This window comes from Cyrtonyx montezumae, unplaced genomic scaffold, assembly GCF_038088225.1.
Source record: "Cyrtonyx montezumae isolate F1298 unplaced genomic scaffold, pur_monq_1.0 scaffold_3, whole genome shotgun sequence".
NCBI lineage: Eukaryota > Metazoa > Chordata > Aves > Galliformes > Odontophoridae > Cyrtonyx > Cyrtonyx montezumae.
Window position 1 is genome coordinate 21,592,229 of NW_027072034.1, and position 14,649 is coordinate 21,606,877.

Below are 14,649 nucleotides of genomic sequence, written 5' to 3' on the forward strand. Positions count from 1 at the left end.
TAATTCTGACCATGAGTGGCAAAGGGAAAATTGGATATTTTTGAAGGGGTTAAAGCTTGAATCTGATCAGCGGGAGATGATTAACACCTGAATGCTGCTCACAGATATCTCTTGTGAAAAACAGCGCCTTGAAAAATGAAGATGACAATGGAGAGTGAGGCTTTCTGGTACCAAGCAGCTGCTGCTCCCGTGCAGGTTACCAGCAGTGCTGGCTGTGAGCCCTGAGGTGCTGCTGGAAACACCAGTTGTGCCTAAAAAGAAAGCAGCAGCTGTTAGGTTTCAAGGACTTCCACGTGCAGCGGTGCACTTCCTGCTGTGACTTCAGCAAACGAGTGCCGGTACCACGCTGAGCGCTGCGTGCGAGGAAGCTGAGTTCTCTTTCTTTATAATGGGTGTCCGTAGTGCAATAACGTTCAGCAGCTAACGCTGAAATAAGTCTCAGTTTGTGAAGCCTGAGATGGGCGTGGAGCGGCGTTACAGCCAAGGGCCTCTGTGGAGATGCAGTTCCTGTGTTGGATCCTGCCTGCCAGTTGACATGAAGCACTTCCCAGCTTGCTCTCAGATGAAGGTGTGGAGCCGTGGCTCATCTCGCCTCAGGTACGCTCAGTACTGAGGCACTAAGTCAGTGTTAAAGTGGATGCGGAGTGATTATAAACGTTAAGAGCTTCAACTTGCGACACGTGGAAGGCCTGTTAGCTTAAAATAAAAGCAAATCCTTGTTGGTGTTTCAGCTTCCAGACCCATGTCTGGAATGAGGATTGCTCTTCCATTTGGGGCTGTGACTTGCAAGAGCTTTGCTGGGCATCAGCCAGTGTCGCGTAGCAGGTTGGCTGTACTTAAAAGTGCCTTACTGTAAGGTATGGTTTGTTTGCTCTGTAATACGTGCTCTTGTCCATTAAAAAGAAAAATAAGAGAATCTTCTTTGCCCACTGCAAATTCTGAAGTAGCAGTTGCTTTGTTTTGAGGAGGATAAGTAGAGTTAGCTGCAGATAGATCAAATGTCTCAAATTTTGTCTTTATATATAAAGTCGTAAATTCTAAAAGCAAGAACTGTTTTTTCTAGAGCGGTGGGAATTATTTTATGGTATTTTTCACAATAAAGATATTTATGATGACAAGAAAGCGCTGCGCTGCGTCCGCCCTTCTTTCCTCATCCTGCTCTCCAGTGTTGAAGGTTGGTGTTGCATTTGGACCGGACAGAGCAGGCCCTGTCCTCACAGGGCTTACACGTCAATGGAGCCAGACTGGGACTCTGCAGTGCAGTGCCTCCAGGGTAAGTAGAGACAGAGACTGAATGCAGTTATATATAAATTAATTCATCTTAGAGAAGTGTCATCTCCTTTAAAGGTAGAAAATAATAATCTAGTTATATGGTTGCTGTCCTTTAATTATCAATTACTTCTGTAGTTTCTCTTGTATGTCTCCAGGTATTAAGAAAAACAAACAACCCCAAACCCACAAATGTGAGTGCAGCAGTGGTTCTGTTTTTAAAATACAGATCAAATATATATCAAAATATAAATCAAATACGCTAAACACAGAGTGTTATTTACAAGGCACTTTCAAACCCATCTGCACACCCATGTTTTGCAGCCATCAGAGCCCAGAATCTGGTACAGGAGGGTGTGGCAGGAGGGAGAGGCTGCCAGGATGGGTTTTTTTTTCATCTGAAGGAGTGAGAATTCCAACAGAACTGAAATCTCCATTGGTAAAGAGAAATGTAGGTACAGCAGCAGAGTTGATTGTTGGCTGTAACTGCTTGAGCTGTGCCTTCAGGTGAGGAATTCACAAACCAGATTGAGGCTTTCAACCAGAGGAAGCTGAGTAATGATGTCAGAAAGCCCTGCTAGGGCACAGCTTGGGTGTGTCTGAAGTGCAGAAGGAAGCAAAAGCTGAGAGGGGTGAAGGCAGCCTTACGAGTGACTCCTCCCCCACTGTAGGAGCCTTCTGGGAAGTGTCCAACAGTCACCAGGGCAATGCCTGCTGTGCCAGGCTGACATTTACGGCAGCATGAAACAGCACTGCGGACTGGAGGCTCAGGCTGTGAGCACAGGTCAAAAAATGGTAAGGAAGCAGATCGCCGGTGGTCTTTCCCTCTGTATAGGGAGTAACAGTTGTTTCCCTGTTATGCACAGCATAGTAACTGCAGAATGAAGTCAGTAAGAAGTCCAGCAGTGTTCCACAAACACCAGCGTACATAGTGATGTTCCAACACGTTTGACTTCCTGCGCAGTGTTCTTCCAGGTTACATTACTTGTCACAAGAACGAGAGCAACAAAACCAACAGAAGTTGGTATTGGCTGATGATTAACACAGCTGAATTACACAGGGAATATCCCATTGGGTACTTCAGACAAAGAAAACGACCACAAAGGACCTTAGGAAATCCATACAGACAGTAAAACTGCTACTTGAAATGCAGAAAGATAATACAACGTAAAATATAAGTGCTTGTAACAAAAAGCTGCACATCTCATGCTACTGAGACTTGAGAAATGTCAAGAAAGCATTACAAATAGACTATAGATACCCACATTTATGGGAAGCAATTTCAAATAACCTCCACCTGAGCACAGTGACTGCCTACAAAATGCACTCGATTTTTCTTAGCCTTTATGCTCTTATTTACAGGTATGTGGAGATATGCAACTCACGATGGATTTACCCACTTAGTGCAAATCACATTATCTGTTATAATTACAAGCACTTAGACTGAAAGACTACATTAAGGTGATCATGGAAGAATCTGTGGTTACATCCAGTCTGCTCTGAAAGCAGCACAAACTAAACAAGGCGATACGTACTTAAGGCACCAGATATCAGTTTCATAAATAAAGTTTCCTATTTGCAAGTGTGTACTGCCAGATGTTTTCACTGCAGTTTCTGTGCAGTCAAAATGTTATCAGCAGCCCATTCGAGCAACTGTTTCTTGAGTATTGATAAAATGGCAGACACCACCAAGAGTGAAAAGTAAGTGGAGTATTTTATTACTTTAAACTCCGAAGAGAATAACTGTAGTCAAAACTGAGTGGAAACAGCTTTCAGGCACTGGCTTTCTGACCTATCTTAACCAAAATCACACCATGAAAGCTAATGATGTGCTGTTTGAGTGTCCAAAAGGAGCCCAAGAATCAAAAATAATTTTTTCAAAGTAGTAAGAGGGCAGTAATCCTGCTTCGTGAATGGAAAGTTACATTCCTGGCTTTGGTAAGCTTCAAAGTTCATATCATATCTTGGCTACAAGAGAATTTGTTTTGCGACCACAACGTTCCTCCAGGAAGAAACCTACTGACATAGAACCAAAGTTCTTTGTATTTAAATACATTAGATTAAATGCATGTAATATGCATAAAACAGTTTTCATGTAACTATTTAGTGCCACCTCCCCCTTCCCAGTTGCTGAGGCAGTGCATCTCTGAAGAGCTGAATACATCATTCTTTATATTCTAAAATCCTCTGGGCAGATTATCTTCCAGAGAAGGAAAAGAAAAATAAAGAAATAAGGAAAGTAACTCTACACCGACTTGAATAAAACCAAGAACCTGTGGGTTTGTCTCTTCTGTTCTTTTTTTTTTTTTAATGTAAAACTCTTTAAATAACAGCATAAGTTACAAAATATTTCACTTCATATTAAAGAATGTTACAAATAGTGCCAGGGCAACTTCCGTGACTTCCACTCTGCCTTTTTCAGAAGCAAATATGCTGTCACCATCGCTTTTTTTTTTACAGGCAGTGCTAAAGTTCATCATGCTTAAAATCTGAAATGAAAGGAAAAAAGTCATAAAAACCCCAATTATGTAGAAACTTAGCGACTGGTTTTATAAAACATGGAGAAAGCTCTTTCCTGCCTAGTTACTGCTAAAACAAACTCAGTGACGTGAGCTTCATTTTTAAAGCCTTGCCACAAACAGGCCAAAGATTTCACAAATAAATAAAAGCTACTTGGAATTTTTCATAATGAGAAGGGAATTAGTTCTCTGACTCAAGACTGGAGACCAATACAGGCAGGAAAACTACAGTCTGAAGAGAGAAAAACATACTGGACAAGCAGGAATCAGGACATGGACATTTCTGGAAAGAAGGGGTGTATGGGGACTGCTGAGCCACAGCCTGAACCACTGATTGAGCTGAATGGGTAACACAGAGAAAGCAAGGAAGACTGTCCTGCTCAGTCAGGAGTGAAAGGAATGGCATAGGTGAGGCCAGAGCACAAATCTTGAGACAAATAGCACTTCCCGAACTGGCAGACTTCAGTTATCTTTATGGTTCCATGTTTGGAAGTCCTCAGTTTTAGTTAGAAGTCCAATTGTACTCACTGCACCTTTCTAACCATACTGAGGTACTCTTCTGAGCAGTCACTGCCCTTTGCTGTAGAGATCTTCCACATCTGTACTTTGAATTTACACTTGCTGAATGGCATTAAGAGTAGCAGTATGAAATAAAAAGATGATGTGTACTTGAAAATTTTGTCCTCTTGGACTTCAGAGTGAAACAAATGACTTGTTTCATCTTAGCCTAACTCCCATGTAAAGAAGCATCACATGACTCTTAAAACCCAGACTATTTCTCAAAGAGCATGGAAAACTGTAAAAATACAACATATGTGTCTAATGACCCCAACCTTCATTTCAAACACATTAAGAAGTAACAGATAAATATGAAAGTAAATTACCTTTTTCAGAGAATGATGTTTTACTTTTCTTCTCTTTCTCAATCTGCTGTATCAACTTCCGAATCTCAGTGTCATAGTCAACCCACTCAGGAACTATTCGAGCTGCAGCCTCTAGTTTTGGTTCTTTGGTTTGGGGATTGTTGCACTGAAGATTTAAAAGACAGTGAATGTAAACAAAGCCAATGTGAAAATAACACCTTCCCGAGGAGCTGTAAGTCATCACCTCCTCAGTGTCACCAGAGATAAACTGCAGAACACCAAACACATGTCATTGTTAAAAACTAGCTAGGAAACTGCACGTTGGTTAGGACAATAACCTCAGTGTTTCAAAATGATCTGCAAATAACTTCAATGTGAAAAATAAGCTTCAGACAAAAACTACACTGCAGCAAATCATGACCCTTGACAAAGAATTTAGTGTGGTAAAAAGTCAATTACACACAAAAAAAAAGTTAAATATTTTGCAGATAACTGCTACTTATCACATTTCCTGGTCACTGTATCCAGCTACAATTTTCATACTGCATAGGAGGAGGCATTTCTCAGCAGCCCAGAGAAATATCCGGTCTCCAACGCGTTTCTTTGCTCTTAGCTATCTCATATCTCACACCTAACAAGTATTTTTGTCAGCATTTATGATTTCATTTTTCTAGAATAGAGATTACCCATGTTAAGCACACAAAAAAAGCTTAGCTTATTTTTGTGACTGCATTGTTAAACTATTTACATACTGATTTTTTGTGCCAGATTCCAATTGCCCATTTTGGTTCAAAATTACAGCTCCAAAGGTTCACTCATGCAGAGTTCACTCAGGGGGGTTGACAAGAAATGAACAAGAGGGGATAAATGGGATAGGGATAATAACGACAGAGCATAACTTTGTCTCTCTCTTTCAATTCCCAAAGAGAGATGCTTCCTTCTTTCTAAACATGGGTATGATGTCTCCTCAGCTTTATGATTTTTAACCTACGCTTTACCTTCAGTTTATAGCAGTGAAATGGACAGAGAAAAAGAGCCATGATAATACTGCTCCTCTGCACAATGGGTTCAGCAGAGGTAGCAGCACACAATGCTTAAGAGTTTGCAGTATTTCATTACAGTTCCAGTAATATGTCTGAATATGGAGGAAAAGGGGGGAAATAAAGATACAAGAAGCAAAAAATCTGGCTCCTATCCAGTTAGAGATAGCAACGCTTCATTTTCAGGCAAAGTTTTCAGCTTCAACATAAGCAAATTTTCTACAGAGCACGCAGGATCGGTAACGGAGGAAAGAAGTCATATGCATACAGGTATTTATCAAAAGCAACCCAGAGCTCCAGTACCCTCCAGCAGGGCTGGCTCCATGATACCAGAAATAAGTATATCTCAAAAGACACAGAAACTGCAATCATTTTCTTAATCTACAAAACTAATTTAACTCAAAATCAACTCACCAAGTCTATTGTTTTAGCCTTTTTCTTAGATTCATCATCACACCAGGTTTCACACCAAAGCCATTCTTGAGGGAGAGACTTAATAGCTACTTGATGAATCATATTATTGGGAAGATCCTGCATGAGTTTGTAGAATCAGAAATTAGCACTGAACTCAGATACAACTGGTTATCAAGCAATTACTTAGAAGACATTCCAGGGAATACTTTTGTTTGTCACCATTGTTCCATGTGGTGAGGTGGGAGCGTGCCTCTTCTCCCATGTAACTAGCGGTAAGACGAGAGGGAATGGTCTCAAGTTGCACCAGGGGAGATTCAGGCTGGGCGTTAGGAAAAACTTCTCCAAAAGAGTGGTCAGGCACAAGAATGGGCTGCCCAGGGAAGTGGTGGAGTCACCAACCCTAGAGGTATTCAAGAAACGTTCAGATGTTGTACTGAGGGACATGGTTTAGTGGGAAATACTGGTGATAGGTGTACGGTTGGACTGGGTGAACTCAGAGGTCTTTCCAGCCTTGGTGATTCTATGATTTCTCCAGATTTTTCTGTTTCCTTCTGAGTGCTCACCTGGCTCTTTTGCAATTAGATTCAAAATGTAGGAATGCCAATTTTGGTGGCCAGTTCCACCTCTCATACGTCCAGGAGTTTTTTCTTGAACTTACGTCTGTTCGTCCTCAGTTAGCATAAGCCATGCTCACAGCTCAGACATTGCATGCCATGCTCTAAATACTACTGAGCAGAATTAGGCTGAGTGAGATTTTTATAGCACATCTTAACCATATTTCTACTTCTCACATTTGCAAAAAAAAAAAAAAGCTCAAAACCACATAACACAGAATTATGGAGCTACTCTAAAGTTAGCCTGCTTTAAGGAAAATGCATCCTGGAAATGTGAGTGTAAAAAGGAAAAGCTATTACATTGCTACTCTGGCTATCCTCCTTACTTAACATTTCATTTTTTCCACCTTTATTATATACTCAGATACTCTCATGGTGAAAAAACGAAGCTATCGTCATGCTGAATGTTGGGAATAGTGTTTTCAATGAGAAAAATCCCAGGCAGCAGTACAGCACAGGTTCTCTGGCCACAGTTAAAAATAACAAGTGTACGTTGAAAATCCTTTCATAAGCTCCTTCATATGCACAACCCTTACATTACATTTAAAAATAAATGTCAGTACTCAAGTAAGCAGTAGTTGTGTCGTACTTTGCCAAATCGCAGTGCTAAATGTGACAGAATAAAATAGTACATGTAGCTGTGCTATAAGAAACATAACATAATTCAAATATAGATGTTAGCATGGAAAAGTTACACTAAATAGCAGCATAATGAGTCAAGACATTTAAATGTTAATTTACATGTTTCCTTTCTTTGAAAATCCTCAATTCTATGAATATTAGGAATCAAATAGATATTTTATTGTCACCTCAGTTTCAAGGGAAAATAAGTGGTTTTTCTGTTGGGTTTCTTTGACTTCCTGAATGAAATTGCAATCCTAAGTTATCCTAACAGCTCTGAAAGATATGAACTTCAATAAATAGTTAAATAAAGTGGAAAGACAGCTTCTAGATCCAGGATTTAAAATATACAGAAGCAAATATTTGTTAAAAAATAACAAAAAAATTGTTTCTTCATTCAGAATGAAGTGTCATTCTCAAAAACACTGAGATATAGACATGCATCAAAGAGGAAATAGTCATGAGTCAAAAATAAAAGGCCAGGTTGTTTACACAGTCCTTGCAAAAATTACTGTTCATTCAAGATACATAAACTGATGAAATGAAAGTTACTTGGACAAAAACAACATACAAAGTTTACTCTTCCATTTGACTTATAGTGCCTTCACATTTAGTCAGATAATCACAGAATGGCCTGGGTTGAAAGGGACCTCAAAGATATGTAGTTTCAACAGCCCTGCCATGGGCAGGGTCACCAATCACTGGACCAGGCTGCCCAGAGCTACACCTAGCTTTGCCTTGAATGCCTCCTGGGATGAGGGGCATTATAACCTATATAATTTTAACAGTGGACTCTTCAAGAGCAACTTGTTTATTAGAAAATAAAATCTCTGTTTAAAAAAATGAAAACATTTTCTCTGAAACTGGGCTTCTCTTTCAACAATACAGTTAAATCTGCTGTAATGGAAGTCTAGCTTTCACCACGTGTAATTTTTCTCCTTATCCATTCTCACTGTCTATGTCATTTACAAGTGCTTTTTTTTTCTGCTCTCTCTACTTCTGCTTTGTGCTTTATGTCAGCACATTGCAGAATCACAGAATTGTAGGGGTTGGAAGGGACCTCCAGAGATCATCGGGTCCAAGGCAGAAATCATATGGGCTGTACTGTCAGTCTTTCACTGAGTTAAGGAGATTGTGATGGAGAAGACACTAAACTGAAGAAAGTTCTGCGTATCTGGAATCCATGTACACACTTGTGATTTGTACCCTAACTCGTCCTACCTTCAAAATTGGTGGAGTTACATTAACGAAGACCGTAGTCAACCCATGGTGACCACATACAACAACCACCAGAGTGCATTAGCACTTACCTTAGATAAGTTAAATTAACATTAATGGAAAAATGGAAAAAAAAAGCGCTAAATATTTTTCAGAATTACGTAATATATATTGAGATACAGTAACTTCATGCATACTGAGAAAGATAAAGAAAATAAAAGCTTAATTGCTTAAACCCACATATACCTGATCTAGATTTGACAGACTGTTTGGATCTTGACTAAGAGCCTGGTACTGGCCCCGAAGCCTATCTCCTGCTGCAATCTTTCTGAACTTCTTAAGATCCACAACATATAAGGCACTACAAAGAAAAAACATACATCAAGACTTCTGCAGTTTCATATCCCTCTTCATAACATTAATCAAGAAGTGACAAGAAACCCGAAACTGCTCACATGCTAAAAGATTATTATTTAAAGCAAACAGCTGAAGCTGTTACCACGTATCATCGGAATTCAGATGAATTCATCCCTTCTTGAGAAAGGCTATAAGGGTAACTGCTTGCAAATGCCTTAGTGGTCAGTGTCAAGAGCCAGATTTTGATCAGTTCTACAAACTGCAGGAAAATATGCAGGAGTTCTCCTACCTAATATGGTACTTCTTTTTCCCAAGATGTGATGCCCAGTATCCTGACTTCCAGAAACGATAACCATCCATTTCCTTACGGCTGTCACAGAAAGGTGTGTATCCATAAGGAGCTCCCTTTAGATCGAGATCTCTCAGCTCTTTCAGGTCACTTCTCACAATCTAAACAAGAATAACATTACATCTATTTTTATAATTAAAAACTATAATGAAAATTACGCTTTCACAATTTAATACTGTTTTTAAGATGTGCATTGCTATATCTAAATTTAATGTATCCCTTTTAGCTTTGGAAAAGTAACAATGCAAAATATTTGTCTGAGATTTTTGATAACCATGTGACAGAGTCTTCAATATCTTCTCAGAGAAAGCATGTTGCCTTTCAGTATATGACACAGTGATAGTTTCCAAATGAAACACTGCATAAAAATTCAAGAACAAAAGACACAGGATTCATCTAAAAAACCACCCATCGAGAAGTTGGTTAAATCGTCTGAACTCATCATCTCAGACACCTTCTGTAGCCAGTGCAGTCCACTCACAATCAGCCACGTCTGAATCACCCCAACACGCCTAAGGTGAAATGCACCTTTCAGATCACACATACCTTTCCAAGCGCCTCTGTCTATCCATGGGCAATAGAAACAATTTACAGCACTCAGAGTGATGAGACTCTTAATTTCTACGTGACTAAAGACAAGCAAAATGGTTTTGTTTCATGTTCTGCAACACTACTGCTTCTGCTAGTACATCTGCAACAGTACTACGAGACCAACAGGTGGATAAAACGGCCACAGGGAAAGAAAATGGACCAGTTTAAAACAAACAAACTCCTCATACATTTATATAACATTGTTTTTTTCCTTACCTGGTCAGCGTCAACAAAGATTATTTTATCTACAGCCAAAGGGAAAAGAACATCCAAGAAAAGGATTTTGTAGCCCCAAATAATTCTTTGCTTTTCCGTCTGCTGATAAAGCCAGCGGGGCCACTTATACTGTACTAACTCGTACTTGAATGCATACTTCTTAGCCATGTGAGGGATAACATCCTGGGAAAAGATTCAAAAACTATTAGTTGCACACGTATATGACATAGTCAGAAGGTGACAGAGGAAATGCTGCAACACAGTTGTATCTCCATTGGCCTTACTAATCACATAAACTACAAAAGTTTCTTTAAATTTAGCAGAATCCTCAGCTATAAAAATACAAAAAGCATTTCTTTCAAACTCACTGAGTCCATCAGAAGAGAATAAACTATAAACTGTCATTGGGATTTGGGTTCCAGAAGAGAAAAAGCTTACATGTGATATCATTTCCAACTGTAAATTTTAATTTTTAATTACACGATGACTCAGATGTAATAATTTGTCTAAACATTTAACGTTTTAAAGAAAAGTTAGTGAAAGAATGGTGTTTCCTGTACCTTAAATGTTGGAGAGAGGTAGTTTTTCAGAAACCAAAATTTAACTGGCGTTTTGGTATGACGTAGAACAGAAAGCATCATAATTCTGTGGAAATACAAGTCTATAATAAACAAACAAATACACACAGGTCATTATATTTCAACTGCACTTCAAAGAGGCTGAAGCTTTCTAATTCTAACTTTTCTTAACCTGATTTAATTCAAACTTTCTGCATATTTCTAACTGTAAGTTTTGAGTTCAAGACCACTTAGAGATGGATGCACGTGATCCACACAATACGAATAATGATTAAAACCTAATATTAACTAGGCTCCTGAGATAATATGTTTTAGGATATATTGGCTAAGTTTAATAGGTTGCAAAAAAGAAACCAGTGAGAAAATGTAATTCAAACTAAGATTTCCTTCACAAAACCACTGATAACTCCAAAAAATTCACGTAGGTGGAAAAAGTTATGTTTTAAGATTTGTTTTCTCTCTTAAAATAAACAGATCTTTCCCTTTATGAAAATTATTGAATCTTGAAGGAAAAAAAAACAAACCAGAACACGGACATTCCAAATCTGTCACACTACTAAGAAATAGAAATTAATACATACAAAATACTACTTTCCAAACAAATATAAATGAAAGAATTGTGAAATTCCATTTTGGGACAGGAACATTACTAGATCTGACAGCTGTAGACAAGCATTCACAGAAGTGAGAGAAGTAACAGATACAGTGGTGAACAGATTAGGCAAAACTGCAAGAGTTCCTTCAAAGCAGTCACTGCATATCATATAATCCGTTACACTGAGATATTAAACAAAAGGAAGGTCATATAAGCATATAGTAGAACCCATATTTCAGAATAAACAAACAGATACAACTAATGAAGTCTCTGCTGCTACATCTTCATAAAGAGAGGTTCAACTTCATCTTTTCACACAGCACAGGCATTCATGACAGGCATGGAGAATATCTTCTTTCTTCAAAGAACAAGGATATTCTAGAACATCCATCTACACCTTGCTCTCAATGAAATATGAATTTGGGCCTTCTTTATGATGGGGCTGGAGGCGCACAAGGAGCTGGGAGGGGACACAGTAAGCACAGCTGATGACCTAAACCGACCAAAGAAACGTCCCACATGTGGCGTCATGCATAGTAATAAAATGGGGGTGAAGAAGGAGGAAGGGCTGACACTTGGACTGATAGCATTCATTTTCCTCACTAACCATTATTTGTGATGAGCCTGTTTCCTAGAAGTGGCAGTACATCTGCCTGCTGATGAGAAGCAGTGAATCAATTCCTTGCATTCCTTTGCCTGTGCATGCGGTTTTTGCTCTACCTCTTGGGAGAAGTCAGCAGCTGTGTGGTGCTGAGGTGCCTGTTGGTTAAACCTCAACACCTTGCTAAAATGGTCAGCTTCATCGTGCTGCTTAATTTTAGGATGAACTTTTACTTACCTTAAAAAACGTTCATATAAATGGCCTGAAGCGACTGAAAAAATGTTAAGTATATCACTGTTATTTTCTTTCTCTTCTGGTGAAATTTCTGAAAACCTAAGAAAATAATTTGATTCTTATATAAGACATATATCTAACAGGAAGAAAACTGAGATTGTAAAGATTCAGAAGTTCGAAAATTCACAGAAGAAATATCCTACAGCAACTGAATGCACTCATATTTTACTTCCATTACACATCTTTATGATTCCAAAATCTTTTCCTATGTTCCTGGTGGCATTCAAGGCCAGATCCAATGCCTGAGCAGCCTGATCCAGCCCTGTCTGCAGCAGGCAGCTGGAACTCAATGGTCTTTAAGGTCCCTTCCAACCCAATCCATTCTGTGATTCCGTGACTCTTTTGGAAATAACAGCTCATACCCACTCATTCGGAACAAATAACGTGATATTTTCAGTCTCCAATTTTTTCAGTCAAGCAGAACTCAAATTTGACAAGAACTGCCCATTTATTTCAAAGCGAAGATCGGACATACACACAGCCAAAACATCTCAAGAACTCATTATTTTCAAGATCAATAAGAAGTATTTTTCAAGCTTCATCTAGGTGTATTCTGCATCACAAGAATTAACGTTTTTTTTTCTTGAGGATGGCTGTATAGCCATGAAGATATGTGAACTGAATATATATATTCTAAAATACTGATCATTACCTGAAGATGACCACACCAGTTCAGACCACATATTTAGCCCAGTACCCTGTTATCAGAAATGACCAACAGCAAATGCTGAGGCAAAAGAATAACATTCAACAGTCTGTGGTGATGGGATTTTCCAGGTGTTTTTCATAATTCTCTTAGTTTTTCCATAAATTCATTCAGGTACTCTCCCTATAGTGACTCAGATTCAATGTAAGTTGTCCAGAGCTTTTCTTTTTCTGCTGCATGGTATTCTCTGCTTGCTTTAAATTCCAAGGATTGTTCTTTAACTGCATATGCCTTCCAGCACATAGAGTGAAGGGATCATAGCTGCAGTCTTCCTCAGAGTACTTTAATAGTTTTCTGCAGAGCGAAGGCTGCCTTAGCCAAAGTGGTTACATTATGGTTTGATACTGTTGGAGATTCACTCCAGAATCATTTTCTGAGCTGAAGACTAGGTAGCTGATAGTGAATCACTTCAAACTTTCATTCTGTTTAGATCCCTTTTAAAAACAAATTAATTTGTACCTTGTAACTGATTCCAAATTTCCTTTTTCCGTTGTTCCATCAGTGAGGAGATCTTCATTCATTTTATCAGGTTTTTTCTGTACCTAGTCATTAAAAAAAAAAGAATTTGTGTCATTAGTTGATAGTAATTAACAACTGGAGTATCTAACTACAGTGGCCTAACAGCTTCCCAATTCCTATCTTGGGAAAATAATTACTGAGTAACATCAACCCGAATTGTAAACATATCATCTCATACTTCTAAGATCTGTACAGAAAACATAGAAGGAAAATAATCAATTATGTAAAAATAAATACTGATGAATAAACCAGACAGCATGCTCAAGCACTCTGTACTACTTTACTCCAACTGAAACTAAGGTCAGCAGAACCATAGCTCATTTTCTTCCCTTACAGAAGACTCTGCCATGATTTTGTGATCTGACAGAAAGCAGCAGGGTGTTGAATCATGTGCTGAACTTATCTGAACAGAAACTGTGATTCTCATCAACCTTTCAAAAGGAGAAAGTGGCCAATCTGTCAGTGAATCAATGCTACAATTTAACTAATTTATCTTGTCACACTCAGGTGCTAAACTAAAGGTGCCATGTCAGTTTTGGTTGCTGACCTTAATTTCCTTGATTAAAAGATGAGTGTTTTTGAGACACAATTAACTTCCAAAACATTATTTCAATATATTATAACTAATGATATTTTCACACGTTTATATTGTTAAGCTAGTACTTCCAGATTTCCTACACAGTGTCTTTTTAGCTGCTGAAGCTATATCCCAAGGAACGCTGAAGTGACTCTGCAGCTTAACTGAATAATAGAGCTTGCATATTCTAATTATTTTGAATTGCACAACCTTTCACATCCAGTATGTTTCCTATTTTGGCACCCTTGCACCCTTTCTGTGTGGCTTAAAGGCAGACTTCTCACCCTCCAAAAAGTGACTTCTCCTGAAGGTTCTGGAAACACAGGACTGAGGAAGAGACTTGGAAAATAAATGTTTTTGTAAAATACCTCTTTCTATTTATGTTTACATAGTTCTGTCCTTCACAGAATCTAGTATCAGAATACATCCCAAGTGTACCTAAACAAAATATTATTTACATAATGTAACACGTTTTCTGTATTTAAGAACAAAAGTCAAGTAATTTCATTTACACAGATGTGGTAACTGAGGACAGAATTCAGTATGTCTAATTTCAGCTACCACATTGCTATCTGGACTTGATACCAAATCCCTCCCCAGTTACAGGGAGTTACTGGATGCCTAAAGAGGTGATCACCCAGTATCTAAATAAACACTTGAGCTGGAATAAGCAGCCCTCTAGACAGCCTTTCCCATTCCACTAAGCAG

At 38.6% G+C, this 14,649-nt stretch overlaps 1 protein-coding gene across 1 annotated transcript in view; it reads right to left on the reverse strand.

The window, feature by feature from the left end:
• Positions 1 to 3,465: 3,465 nt before the first annotated feature.
• Positions 3,466 to 14,649, reverse strand: part of UGGT2 (UDP-glucose glycoprotein glucosyltransferase 2) — a 71,549-nt gene continuing 60,365 nt past the window's right edge. The window contains exons 31-39 of the mRNA XM_065740803.1: positions 13,305 to 13,387; positions 12,083 to 12,178; positions 10,632 to 10,716; positions 10,072 to 10,254; positions 9,205 to 9,365; positions 8,805 to 8,919; positions 6,106 to 6,222; positions 4,673 to 4,817; positions 3,466 to 3,758 (exon numbers count right to left, since the gene is read on the reverse strand). Coding sequence (XP_065596875.1) covers positions 3,736 to 3,758; positions 4,673 to 4,817; positions 6,106 to 6,222; positions 8,805 to 8,919; positions 9,205 to 9,365; positions 10,072 to 10,254; positions 10,632 to 10,716; positions 12,083 to 12,178; positions 13,305 to 13,387 — 1,008 coding nt within the window. The 3' untranslated portion in view covers positions 3,466 to 3,735. The remainder of the gene's footprint in view (positions 3,759 to 4,672; positions 4,818 to 6,105; positions 6,223 to 8,804; positions 8,920 to 9,204; positions 9,366 to 10,071; positions 10,255 to 10,631; positions 10,717 to 12,082; positions 12,179 to 13,304; positions 13,388 to 14,649) is intronic.